Source organism: Anser anser (genome assembly GCF_964211835.1).
Source record: "Anser anser genome assembly, chromosome: 33".
NCBI lineage: Eukaryota > Metazoa > Chordata > Aves > Anseriformes > Anatidae > Anser > Anser anser.
In genome coordinates, this window is record NC_139754.1 from 1,030 (window position 1) to 15,187 (window position 14,158).

The 14,158-nt window shown below is 66.1% G+C and overlaps 2 protein-coding genes across 2 annotated transcripts in view; one reads left to right on the top strand and one right to left on the bottom strand.

The window, feature by feature from the left end:
* On the bottom strand, nt 1-10,108 carry LOC310888292 (acetylcholinesterase-like; the record flags this gene model as incomplete). Its single annotated transcript, XM_083814886.1, has 4 exons — nt 1-1,648; nt 5,974-6,003; nt 6,508-6,540; nt 9,889-10,108. 4 exons carry the CDS (start codon nt 10,106-10,108, stop codon nt 33-35), a joined length of 1,899 nt encoding a protein of 632 aa, XP_083671012.1. The 3' UTR covers nt 1-32.
* The window catches only part of LOC310888293 (uncharacterized protein), a 19,645-nt gene continuing 15,392 nt past the window's right edge, over nt 9,906-14,158 (top strand). The window contains exons 1-2 of the mRNA XM_083814887.1: nt 9,906-10,152; nt 11,478-12,458. Coding sequence (XP_083671013.1) covers nt 10,107-10,152; nt 11,478-12,458 — 1,027 coding nt within the window. The 5' untranslated portion in view covers nt 9,906-10,106. The remainder of the gene's footprint in view (nt 10,153-11,477; nt 12,459-14,158) is intronic.

Sequence of the window (14,158 nt, forward strand, 5' to 3'; positions counted from 1 at the left end):
CTCCACCACCACCACCATTTGACCCCCCCCACCTACCCGGTGCGGGCGAAGTTCCCCCAGTAGCGCATGATCCTGCGGCTCAGCTCCTGCTCCTCGGCCGTGTAGTTGAGGCCGGCCTTCAGCGGCTGCCCGAAGACGAACTCGATCTCGTAGCCATGCGGCACCCCCATCCACGGAGGCCAGGGCAGGTTGGAGGCCCGGTGGTCGAAGAGGTAGGCGAAGACGGCGCCGCCGCGCTCGGCCCAGCGCTGGGCGAAGTGCATCAGGGGGCACACCACGTTGTGGTCGCCCACGATGTCGTCCAGGGCCTCGCGGTTCTTCACCGGGTTGTCCTGGTCCAGCCAGTCGGTGTAGTGCAGCACCACGGCCTCCGCCGCCAGCTCGGTGGCCTGCGGGACCCCCAGGCGGACCCCCCCCAGGAACTCCTCCCGGCTGATCAGGCTCTCGTTGTCCTTCCCGAAGCCCGGCACGCCGTACACCAAGAAGTAGCTGCCCTCGTCCCGCACCGCCCCCAGCAGCACCTCGGCCTCCGCCGCCGCCGGCCTCCCCTCGCCCCCGGCGGCCAGCAGGGCCTCGGGGGTGTCCTCCAAGAAGTCCCCGTCCACCACGGGCACGAAGGCGAAGCGGAAGATCCCCTGCTGGGGGAGGACGGCGGCCTCATGGGCCACCAGCTCGGGCGGCGCCTTGCGGCGGAGGCAGCCCAGCAGCTCGGTCTCGTTGGCCTCCGCCCCGGCGCCGGGGCACCCCAGGGAGCGCCCCAAGGCGGCCGCCCTCCGCCGGCCCTCGGCGGCCCCCACGGTGGCCCAGGGCCCGTTGGGGGACCCGCTCTGGAGGACGGCGCGGCGGAAGAGGGGGCGGCTGCCCGGCGACAGGAGGTGGAGGCCGGCGGAGGCCGCCCCGGCGCTCTCCCCGAAGAGGGTGACGGCCTCGGGGTCCCCGCCGAAAGCGGCGGCGTTGGCCTGCACCCAGCGCAGGGCCAGGCGCTGGTCCAGGAGCCCCGCGTTCCCGGGGGCCTCCGGGTGGCCGGGGAGGGCCAGAAAGCCCAGAGCCCCCACCCGGTAGTTCATGGAGACCACCACCACCCCCTCGGCCTCCGCCAGGTAGCGGCCATCGTAGACGTCGAGCGAGGCCGCCCCGCTGTAGAAGCCCCCCCCGTAGATCCAGACCAGGACCGGGGCGGCGCGGGGCGGAGGCTGCGGCCTCCAGACGTTGAGGTAGAGGCAGTCCTCGCTCATCTCCCGGTTGGGGTTCCACATCTCCGAGCCTCCGAAGCCCGGGAACATGGTGTCGACGGCCTGGTAGCAGGCGTGGGGGTGGGACGTGGCCTCCAGGACCCCCCGCCAAGGCCGGGCCGGGCGCGGAGGCTGGAAGCGGAGGCGGCCCAGCGGAGGCTCGGCGTAGGGGATGCCCAGGAAGGCGGCGACGGGGCCGGAGACGGCCGGGAGGAGGAGGCCGCGGACGGGGCCGCCCGTGGTGGAGGCCAGCACCGGGGGAGGCTGCGGGAGGACGAGGAGGACGGCGGGGAGGAGGAGGAGGAGGAGGAGGCTGGGGCGGGAGGGAGGCCGGGCAGCAGCAGCGAGAGGACGAGGAGGAGCGAGGCCGGGGGAGGCCGGGGGGAGGCTGCGGGGCCGCGCATGGCGGCGGAGCCCTGGGGGGGGGAATTTGGGGGGGTAAATTGGGGGGGGGGAAGGGGGCAAGTGGGGTAAATGGGGAGGGGGGAAAGGGGTAAATAGGGGGTAAAAGGGGTAAATGGGGGGTAAAAGGGGGAGTGGGGGGTAAAAGGGGGGTAAATCGGGAGGGGGTAAAGGGGGCAAATGGGGAGGGGTAAATAAGGGGGATAAATGGGGTAAATGGGGGGGAAATGGGGTAAAAGGGGGCAAATGGGGGTAAATGGGGAGGGGGTAAATTGGGGAGGGGGTAAATGGAGGGGGTAAATGGGGCAAATGGGGGGGTAAAGGGGGCAAATGGGGGGAATGGGGGGTAAATGGGGAGGGGGGAAATGGGGCAAATGGGGGGGTAAAAGGGGGGTAAAAGAGGGTAAATGGGATAAATGGGGTAAAAGGGGGTAAACGGGGAGGGGGTAAATTGGGGAGGGGGTAAATCGGGGGGGTAAATAGGGGGAAAATGGGGAGGGGGGAAATGGGGGGGAGAGAGGGGGGAGAGAAGTTAAAGGGGGGTAAAAGGGGAGGGGGGGGTCTCCACCCTACCGCCCCCCCAGCTGGGGGTAGGGGTGATGGAGCCCCCCCTCCCCCAGTGTCAGCAGCACAGCCAGTGACAGAGCTCCCAGTGCTCCCAGTGCCCCCTCCCAGTGCTCCCAGTGCCCCCCCAGTACCCTCCAGTTCTCCCAGTGCCCCTCCCAGTACTCCCAGTGCCCCCTCCAGTTTTCCCAGTGCCCCCCAGTACTCCCAGTGCCCCTCCCAGTGCCCCCCCCATGCCCCCCAGTGCTCCCAGTGCCCTCCCAGTGCCCCTTCCCCCCTCCCCAGTAGCCCAGCATCCTCCCAGTGCCCAGTGCCCCAGGGCTGGGTTGTGACTATGGGGCAGGGCCATGGGGCAGGGCTGTGGGGCAAGGGTGTGGGGTGGGGCTGTGGGGCAGGGTCATGGCCGTGGGGCAGGGCTGTGGGGCAAGGCTGTGGGGCAGGGTCATGGCCATGGGGCAGGGCTGTGGGGCAGGGCTGTGGGGCAGGGACAGGGTCATGGCCTTGGGGTAGGACTATGGGGCAAAGGTGTGGGGCAGGGCTATAGGGCAGGGCAGTGGGGCAGGATCATGGCCATGGGGCAGGACTGTAAGGCAGTGCTATGGGGCAGGGTTATGGGGCAGGGCTATGGGGCAGGGCCATGGCTACGGGGTATGGCTATGGGGCAGGGCTATGGGGCAGGGTTATGGGGTAGGGTCATCAGGGTCATGGCTATGGGGCAGGGTCATGGCTATGGGCAGGGCTATGGGGCAGGGCTATGGGGCAGGGCTATGGGGCAGGGCTATGGGACGGGGCCATGGCTATGGGGCAGTGCTATGGGGAAGGGTTATGGGGCAGGATCATGGCTGTGGGGCAGGGCTATGGGGCAGGACCATGGCTGTGGGGCAGGGCTGTAAGGCAGTGCTATGGGGCAGTGCTATGGGGCAGGGCTATGGGACGGGGCCATGGCTATGCGGCAGGGCTATGGGGCAGTTCTATGGGGCAGGGCTATGGGGCAGGGCTATGGGGTGCCCCATGGAGGGGGCGGAAGCGGGGGGGGGGGGCAGAGCCCCCCCCGTGGGGACAGCTGTGGGGCCGGGGCAGGTGGCGGCGCCCGAAATAGCCCCACAAATCCCCCGAGCGGAAACCGGGGGGCCAAGGGGGGGCTGGGGGGGGGGGGGGCACACGCATGGGGGGGGGCACACGCGTGTCACGATGCCCGCGTCCCACGGGGAGCCCCAGCCCCATAGCCCTGCCCTATAGCGAGCCCCGGGCCCTATAGGTCCTGCCCCACAGGGAGCCCCCAGCCCCTATAGACCCAGCCCCGTAGGGAGCTCCCAGCCCCCTACACATCTATAGGGAGCCCCCAGCCCCTATAGACCCAGCCCCATAGGGAGCCCCCAGCCCCCTATACATCTATAGGGAGCCCCCAGCCCCTATAGACCCAGCCCCATAGGGAGCCCCAGCCCCATATATCTATAGGGAGCCCCCAGCCCCTATAGACCCAGCCCCATAGAGAGCCCCAGCCCCCTATACATCTACAGGGAACCCCCAACCCCTACAGACCCAGCCCCTATAGATCCAGCCCATAGGGAACCCCAGCCCCTACACTCCTATAGGGAGATCCCAGCCCCTACGGCCCCAGCCCCATAGGGAGCCCCAGCCCCCTATACACCTATAGGGAAACCCCAGCCCCTATAGAACCAGCTGCTATAGGTCCACCCCACAGTGAGCCCCAGCCCCTACACATCGACAGGGAGACCCCAGCCCCTACAGACCCAGTCCCATAGGGAACCCCCAGCCCCTATAGACCCAGCCCCTATAGATCCAGCCCCATAGGGAACCCCAGCCCCATAAGGAGTCCCCTGCCCCTATAGGTCCACCCCATAGCGAGCCCCCAGCCCCTACAGACCCAGCCCCTATAGATCCAGCCCCATAGAGAGCCCCGGCCCCATACATCTACAGGGAGACCCCACCCCCTATAGACCCAGCCCCATAGGGACCCCCCAGCCCCATAAGGAGTCCCCTGCCCCTATAGGTCCACCCCATAGCGAGCCCCCAGCCCCTACAGACCCAGCCCCTATAGATCCAGCCCTATAGAGAGCCCCGGCCCCATACATCTATAGGGAGAGCCCAGCCCCTATAGACCCAGCCCCATAGGAAGACCCCATCCCCTATAGGTCCACCCCATAGGGAGATGCCCCCCCCCATTCCCTCCACACCCATAGGGCCACGCCCATCCCCTACCCCCCCCCCCCCCATAGGGAGCCGCAGGCCCTATAGCTCCAGCCCCCCAGGGAGCCCCCACCCCCCCCTCCACCCCACCCCGCCCCACACGCCTGCCCCATAGCGCCAGCCCCGCCCCATAGGGAGCCTGGCCCCATAGGGAGCCCCCTCCCCACCATAGGGAGATGCCCGCCCCCTATAGCCCCACCCTATACAGCCCTGCCCCATAGGGAGCCCCCAGCCCCATAGGGAGCCCCCAGCCCCATAGGGAGCTGGCCCTATAGGGAGCCCCCAGCCCTATAGGGAGCCCCCAGCCCCTACACACCCGCAGGGACAAGCCCGGCCCCATAGCGAGCCCCGGGCCCTATAGATCCTGCCCCATAGGAAGCCCCCAGCCCCATAGGGAGCCCCCCGCCCCTACACACCTGTAGGGACACACCCAGCCCTATAGGGAGCCCCAGGCCCTATAGCTCCTGCCCCATAGGGAGCCCCCCCCCCAATACATCCACAGGGAGACGCCCACCCCCTACAGATCCCCCCCCCAGCCCCATAGCGACCCCCCCCAGCCCCACAGCGACGCCCCAGCCCCACAGAAACCCCCTGGCCCCAAAGGGAGACCGCCCCCCCCCATGCCCCCAGCCCCACAGAGAGCTCTGCCCCATAGCGACCCCCCCCCCCCCCAAATCCATCACTGCGGGAAATGGGGCGGGGGGCGATGGGGGGCGATGGTGTGGGGCTGGGGAAGATGTGGGGCCGGGGGTGATGATATGGGGCTGGGGGGGGGGGCGATATGGGGCTGGGGGGGGGTGGGGATGATGCCATGGGGCTGGGGGCGATGGGGGGCAATGGGGGCAATGATGGGGGGCTGGGGGGCGATATGGGGCTGGGGGGGGCGATATGGGGCTGGGGGGGTGATATGGGGCTGGGGGGCGATACGGGGCTGGGGGGCCGATATGGGGGGGGCGATGGGGGGTGATAATATGGGGCTGGGGGGGCAATGAGGGGCTTGGGGGGGGCGATATGGGGCTGGGGGCGATGGGAGGGCGATGATATGGGGCGGGGGGGGAAGATATGGGGCTGGGGGGGCGATGGGGGGGCGACATGTGGCGGAGGGGCGATGGGGGGCGATGATATGGGGCTGGGGGGGCGATATGGGGCTGGGGGGCAATGAGGGGCTTGGGGGGGGCGATATGGGGCTGGGGGCGATGGGGGGTGATGATATGGGCCTGGGGGGGCCATATAGGGCGGGGGGCGATGATATGGGGCGGGGGGCGATGGGGGGGCGACATGGGGCGGGGGGCGATGGGGGGGCGATGATGTGGGGCTGGGGGGGTGCATATAGGGCTGGGGGCGATGATATGGGGCTGGGGGGGGTCGGTATGGGGTGGGGGCGATGGGGGGCGATGATGTGGGGCTGGGGGGGGGGTCGATATGGGATGGAGGAGATGGTATGGGGCTGGGGGGGAGATATGGGGCCGGGGGGCGATGGGGGCGGTGGGGGGCGATGATGTGGGGCCGGGGGGGTGATGGGGGGGGGGGGGAGGCCGAGCCCAGCCCCCCCCCCGCTCCTTGCCTCTCGCCTGCGCCGCTTCAGCTCCGGCGTCTGGAAAACACCGGGCGGGGAAGGGTTAAATGGGGGGGGGTCACATGGAGCCGCCCCTCCCCCCGCTGCGGCGCTGGCGCTGCCGCCCCTCCCCCTTCCTCCTCCCCCCCTCCCCCCCCCGCCCCCCGCCGCCATCCCCGCCCCCACCCCCCCGACCCCCCCCACCCCCCCCACCCCCCCCACCCCCTGCCGCTGCCTCGGTGCAGTGCGGGGCTGGGGCTGCCCCACGGCTGCCCCATAGAGCCCCCAGGGCTGCCCTATAGATCCCCCATAGCTGCCCCATAGCGCCCCATGGCTGCCCCATGGCTGCCCTATAGATCCCCCCTGGCTGCCCCATAGATCCCCCATAGCTGCCCCATTGCTGCCCCATTGCTGCCCTATAACTGCCCCATAGGTGCCCCACAGCTGCCCCCCACCTGCCCCATGGCTGCCCCATAGCTGCCCCCTTTCTGCCCCACACCTGCCCTATAGCTGCCCCACATCTGCCCCACATCTGCCCCATACCTGCCCCACTGCAGCCCCACACCTGCCCCACACCTGCCCCATAACTGCCCCGCCCCGCCCCCCCCCGGGGTCTCCCCGCGGGGCCACGCCCATCCCCCCCCCCCCCCCCCCCCCCCCCGCACTGCGGATTTGTGCCGGGGCCAAAGCGCCGCAAACAGCCGGGGGGGGGGTGAGGAAGAGGAAGGGGGGGGGGGGGGGGGGGACGGTGACACGCAGGGGGGAGGGGCACCAGGACCCCCCCCCCCCAATGTCCCCATGAACCCCCCCATGTCCCCGCCCCAATGACCCCAGGACCCCCCAATGTCCCCCCCATCCCTGCCCCCCCGGGTCCCCCTCCCCCAATGTCCTGCTCGTGCCCCCCCCCCCAATGTCCCCCCCAATGTCCCCAACCCCCCCATATCCCCCCCATGTCCCCCCCCAATGTCCCCAAGCCCTCCCCATGTCCCCATCCCCCCCTTGTCCCCATGACTCCCCACCCCCATCCCCCCCAATGTCCCCATAACCCCCCCAATGCCCCCCCATGTCCCCAAGCCCCCCCCAATGTCCCCCCCAATGTCCCCCCCCATATCCCCATGTCCCCCCCGTCCCCACAAGCCCCCCATAACCCCCCATGTCCCCCCCATGTCCCCAACCCCCCCACTGTCCCCCCCCAATGTCCCCGTGACCCCCCCATGTCCCTATGTGCCCCCCCATGTCCCCATAACCCCCCCACCCCCCCATACCTCCCCCATGTCCCCATTGCCCCCCATAACCCCCCCATAACCCCCCCAATGTCCCCAACCCCCCCAATGTCCCCATCCCCCCCCACGTCCCTATGTCCCCCCCCACGTCCCCAAGCCCCCAATGTCCTCATAACCCCCCCCATTACCTCCCAGTGCCCCCCCGTGTCCCCATAACCCCCCCATAACCCCCCCACGCCCCCCAATGTCCCCATCCCCCCCACCTGTCCCCAAGCCCCCCCCAATGTCCCCATAACCCCCCCGTGTCCCCATAACCCCCCCATGCCCCCCAATGCCCCCCCCGTGTCCCCATAACCCCCCATAACCCCCCCACCCCCCCCGTGTCCCCATGACCCCCCCAATGTCCCCATAACCCCCCAATGTCCCCATAACCCCCCCATAACCCCCCCACCCCCCCAATGTCCCCAAGCCCCCCCCGATGTCCCCATAACCCCCCAATGTCCCCATAACCCCCCCATGCCCCCCCAATGCCCCCCCCGTGTCCCCATAACCCCCCATAACCCCCCCACCCCCCCCGTGTCCCCATGACCCCCCCAATGTCCCCATAACCCCCCCATAACCCCCCCACCCCCCCAATGTCCCCAAGCCCCCCCCAATGTCCCCATAACCCCCCAATGTCCCCATAACCCCCCCATTACCCCCCAGTGCCCCCCCCGTGTCCCCATAACCCCCCATAACCCCCCCACCCCCCCCGTGTCCCCATGACCCCCCCAATGTCCCCATAACCCCCCCATAACCCCCCACCCCCCCAACGTCCCCATCCCCCCCCAATATCCCCTCCCCCCCCCCGTCCCCGTCCCCCCCCCCCCACCCAGGTGCGTGTGGTGCCGGCCCCTCCCCCCCCACCCATGGGTGCCGCCGCGCGTCAGCGCCGGGAGCGGCCGCGGCCCCGCCCTGTTTGTGGTGGCAACGGGGGGCGGGGGGGGGGACACCGCCGGTGGCACTGGGTGGCACTGGGCGACACTGGGCGACACTGTGCGACAGCGGGACTGCGGCACCCAGGGGTGCCCCCCCCCCCGCCCAGGGCCCCAGGACCCCAATGTGTCCCCTCCCCCCCCCAATGTCCCCAATGTCCCCCCCCGTGTCCCTGTGTCCCCAACCCCATCCCAATGTCCCCCCAAGTGTCCCCAAATGTCCCCCTGTCCCCACCCCACTGCCCCCCCCGTCCCCACGTCCCCGTATCCCAATGCCCCCATCCCCCAATGTCCCCCACTGTCCCCATGTCCCCAATGTCCCCGTGCCCCCCACCCCATGTCCCCAATGTCCCCACCCCAATGTCCCCATGTCCCCACCCCCATCCCGATGTCCCCAGTGTCCCCATGTCCCCCATCCCCGATGTCCCCGTGTCCCCAATGTCCCCACCCCATGTCCTGATGTCCCCAACCCCATGTCCCCATGTCCCAATGTCCCCATGTCCCCATCCTCCCCATGTCCCCATCCCAATGTCCCCAAACTCCCTGTGTCCCCCATCCCCGATGTCCCCGTGTCCCCACCCCATGTCTTGATGTCCCCATGTCCCCAACATCCCCAAACTCCCCGTGTCCATCCCGATGTCCCCATGTCCCAAGGTCCCAATGTCCCCACCCCAATGTCCCCAAAGTCCTGTCCCCATGTCCCCAATGTCCCCCCGTCCCCATCCCAACGTCCCCATCCCCCAGTGTCCCCAATGTCCCCAGCCCCCAATGTCCCCAATGTCCCCACCCCACGTCTTGATGTCCCCATGTCCCCATGTCCCCAATGTCCCCATGTCCCCAATCCCCATCCCCATGTCCCGATGTCCCCAATGTCCCCAAACTCCCCAATGTCCCCATCCCAATGTCCCCAAGTGTCCCCATGTCCCCCTGTCACCATGTCCCCAACGTCCCCAGTCCCCATGTCCCCATCCCCCAATGTCCCCAATGTCCCCACCCCACATCCCCACCCCATGTCCCCAAGTCCCCATGTCCCCATGTCCCCAATGTCCCCAATCCCCATCCCAATATCCCTACACCCCCCATGTCCCCAATGTCCCCAAGTGTCCCCATGTCCCCAAAGTCCCCATCCCAATGTCCCCATCCTTGAATGTCCCCAATGTCCCCACCCCACGTCTCGCTGTCCCCATGTCCCCACCCCAATGTCCCCATGTCCCCACGCCCCAAGTGTCCCCATGTCCCCATCCCAATGTCCCTCGTGTCCCCATGTCCCCATGTCCCAATTGTCCCCATGCCCTGATGTCCCCATGTCCCCACCCCATGGCCCAGTGTCCCCAAGTCCCCACCCCAACGTCCCCAATGTCCCCATGTCCCCACCCCACGTCTGGCTGTCCCCGCAGCCCCGTCCCCATGTCCCCAATGTCCCCACGTCCCCACGTCCCAATGTCCCCAAACTCCCTGTGTCCCCTGTCCCCAATGTCCCCAAAGTCCCCACCCCACGTCTTGATGTCCCCACGTCCCCATGTCCCCCTCCCCATGTCCCCATGTCCCCAAGTGTCCCCAATGCCCCCATCCCCCTCCCCATGTCCCCAATGTCCCCATGTCCCCCATCCCCATCCCAACGTCCCCATCCCCCCCCATCCCCACCCCGGTGTCCCCACACCCCGCCGTCCCCACCCCGCGTCTGGCTGTCCCCGCGTCCCCAACCCCCCCCACCCCCCCACCCCCACCCCGGTGCCACCCCATCCCCGTCACGTCCCCGCCGGGCGGCACCGCCGATGTCACCGCCGATGTCACCGTGGGTGTCATCCCGTCCCGGGGGGGGGTGGCGGGGGGGGGACAAAGGTCGAGGCCTCCCCAGCACCCATAAAGGCCGGCCTCCCCCGCCCGCGGGCGCACCCGGCCTCCACCGAGCCTCCGACGGACGTGGCCTCGCTGGCAGAGGCCCATGGCGGGGAGGCTCGTGGCGCTGGTGGGGTGGCTGCTGGTGGCAGGTAGGGGACACGGGGACAAGGGGGGGGGGGGGTGGAGGCCGGGGGGGGTGGGGGTTGGATGAGGAGGCCGAAGAGGAGGTTGGGGGTGGAGGGAGGCTGAAGACAAGGATGAGGAGGCTGAAGGTGGGGATGGAGGGAGGCTGTAGGGGGATGTGGAGGCCGAAGGGGAGGCTGGGGGTGGATGGATGCTGAAGACGAGGACGAGGAGGCTGAAGGTTGCGATGGAGGGAGGCTGGAAGGGAGGCTGAGAATGGATAGAGGCTGAAAAGGAGGATGAGGAGGCTGAAGATGAGGACAGGTGGAGGCTGGTGGGGGTGTGGAGGCTGGGAGGGGAGGCTGGGGGTGGAGGGAGGCTGAAGGGGAGGATGAGGAGGCTGAAGATGAGGACGGGCGGAGGCTGGTGGGGGATGTGGAGGCTGAAGGGGAGGCTGGGTGGAGGCTAGGGATGGAGGGAGGCTGAAGGCGAGGATGAGGAGGCTGAAGTTGGGGATGGAGGGAGGCTGGAAGGGAGGCTGAGAATGGATGGAGGCTGAAGGGGATGATGAGGAGGTTGAAGATGAGGACGGGTGGAGGCTGTAGGGGGATAAGGAGGCTGGAGGGGAGGCTGGGGGTGGAGGGAGGCTGAAGGGGAGGATGAGGAGGCTAAAGATGAAGGTGGATGGAGGCTGGTGGGGGTGTGGAGGCTGGGAGGGAGTCCAGTAGTGGAGGGAGGCTGAAGGGGAGGATGAGGAGGCCAAAGGGGAGGCTGGGGGCGGAGGGAGGCTGAAGACGAGGATGAGGAGGCCGAAGGTGGGGATGGAGGGAGGCCGGTGGAGGTGTGAAGGTGGATGGAGGCTGGTGGGGGTGTGGAGGCTGGGAGGGGAGGCTGGGGGTGGAGGGAGGCTGAAGGGGAGGATGAGGAGGCTGAAGTTGGGGATGGAGGGAGGCTGTAGGGGGATGGGGAGGCCGAAGGGGAGGCTGGGGGCGGAAGATGAGGACGGGCGGAGGCTGTAGGAGGATATGGAGGCTGGAGGGGAGGCTGGGGGTGGAGGGAGGCTGAAGGGGAGGATGAGGAGGCTGAAGATGAGGATGGAGGGAGGCTGTAGGGGGATGGGGAGGCCAAAGGGGAGGCTGGGGGCGGAGGGAGGCTGAAGACGAGGATGAGGAGGCTGAAGATGGGGATGGAGGGAGGCCGGTGGAGGTGTGAAGGTGGATGGAGGCTGGTGGGGGTGTGGAGGCTGGGAGGGGAAGCTGGGGGTGGGCGGAGCCCCTGCTGAGCCTGGGGGGGGGGGGGCAGCCGCGGAGGCCGAGCGGGGAGGCCCTGACACAGCGCTGCCCCCACACAGCCTCCGGCACAGGCACGGCGGGAACGGACAGCACCAGTACAACTCCAATGTCCACCAGTAAAACTCCAGTGTCCACCAGTACAACTCCGGACACCAGCAGTACAATTCCAGTGTCAACCAGTACAACTACGGACACCACCACTACAACTCCGGACACCACCAGTACAACTCCAGTGTCCACCAGTACAACTCCGGACACCACCAGTACAATTCCAGTGTCCACCTCTACAAATCCGGACACCACCAGTACAACTCCAGTGTCCACCAGTACAACTCCAGTGTCCACCAGTACAACTACGGACACCACCACTACAACTCCAGTGTCCACCAGTACAACTCCAGACACCACCAGTACAAGTCCAGTGTCCACCAGTACAACTCCGGACATCACCAGTACAACTCCGGATACCACTAGTACAACTCCAGTGTCAACCAGTACAACTCGAGTGTCCACCAGTACAACTGCAGTGTCCACCAGTACAACTCCAGTGTCCACCAGTACAACTACGGACACCACCAGTACAACTCCGGACACCACCACTACAACTCCAGTGTCCACCAGTACAACCCCAGTGTCCACCAGTACAACTACCGACACCACCACTACAACTCCGGACACCACCACTACAACCCCAGTGTCCACCGGTACAACTCCGGACACCACCAGTACAAGTCCGGACACCACCAGTACAACTCCAGTGTCCACCAGTACAACTCCTGACAGCACCAGTACAACTACGGACACCACCAGTACAACTCCAGTGTCCACCAGTACAACTAAGGACACCACCAGTACAACTCCAGTGTCCACCAGTACAACTCCTGACACCACCAGTACAACTCCAGTGTCCACCACTACAACTCCGGACATCACCAGTACAACTACGGACACCACTAGTACAACTCCAGAATCAACCAGTACAACTCCAGTGTCCACCAGTACAACTAAGGACACCACCAGTACAACTCCAGTGTCCACCAGTACAACTCCAGTGTCCACCAGTACAACTCCGGACACCACCAGTACAACTCCAGTGTCCACCAGTACAACTCCGGACACCACCACTACAACTCCGGACACCACCAGTACAACTCCAGTGTCCACCAGTACAACTCCAGTGTCCACCAGTACAACTCCGGACACCACCAGTACAACTACGGACACCACCAGTACAACTCCAGTGTCCACCAGTACAACTCCGGACACCACCAGTACAACTCCAGTGTCCACCAGTACAACCCCAGTGTCCACTAGTACAACTCCGGACACCACCACTACAACTCCGGACACCACCAGTACAACTCCAGTGTCCACCAGTACAACTCCAGTGTCCACCAGTACAACTACGGACACCACCAGTACAACTCCAGTGTCCACCAGTACAACTCCAGACACCACCAGTACAACTCCAGTGTCCACCAGTACAACTCCGGACATCACCAGTACAACTCCGGACACCACCACTACAACTCCAGTGTCAACCAGTACAACTCCAGTGTCCACCAGTACAACTATGGATACCACCACTACAACCCCAGACACCACCAGTACAACTCCACTGTCCACCAGTACAACTGCAGTGTCCACCAGTACAACTCCAGTGTCCACCAGTACAACTACGGACACCACCACTACAACCCCAGACACCACCAGTACAACTCCACTGTCCACCAGTACAACTGCAGTGTCCACAAGTACAACTGCAGTGTCCACCAGTACAACTACGGACACAACCACTACAACTCCGGACACCACCAGTACAACTCCAGTGTCCACCACTACAGCTCCTGACACCACCAGTACAACTACGGACACCACCAGTACAACTCCACTGTCCACCAGTACAACTCCAGATACCACCAGTACAATTCCAGTGTCCACCAGTACAACTACGGACACCACCACTACAACCCCAGACACCACCAGTACAACTCCACTGTCCACCAGTACAACTGCAGTGTCCACCAGTACAACTCCAGTGTCCACCAGTACAACTCCGGACACCACCAGTACAACTCCTGACACCACCAGTACAACTCCAGTGTCCACCAGTACAACTCCGGACACCACCACTATAACTCCGGACACCACCAGTACAACTCCAGTGTCCACCAGTACAACTCCGGACACCACCAGTTCAACTCCGGACGCCACCAGTACAACTCCAGTGTCCTTCAGTACAACTCCGGACACCACCAGTACAACTACGGACACCACCAGTACAACTCCAGACACCACCAGTACAACTCCAGATACCACCAGTACAATTCCAGTGTCCACCAGTACAACTCCTGACAGCACCAGTACAACCCCGGACACCACCAGTACAACTCCACAATCCACCAGTACAACTCCGGACACCACCACTACAACTCCAGTGTCCACCAATACAACTCCGGACACCACCAGTACAACTCCAGTGTCCACCAGTACAACCCCAGTGTCCACCAGTACAACTATGGACACCACCAGTACAACTACGGACACCACCAGTACAACTCCAGTTTCCACCAGTACAACTCCGGACACCACCACTACAACTCCGGACACCACCAGTACAACTCCAGTGTCCACCAGTACAACTCCGGACACCACCACTACAACTCCGGACACCACCAGTACAACTCCAGTGTCCACCAGTACAACTCCAGTGTCCACCAGTACAACTCCGGACACCACC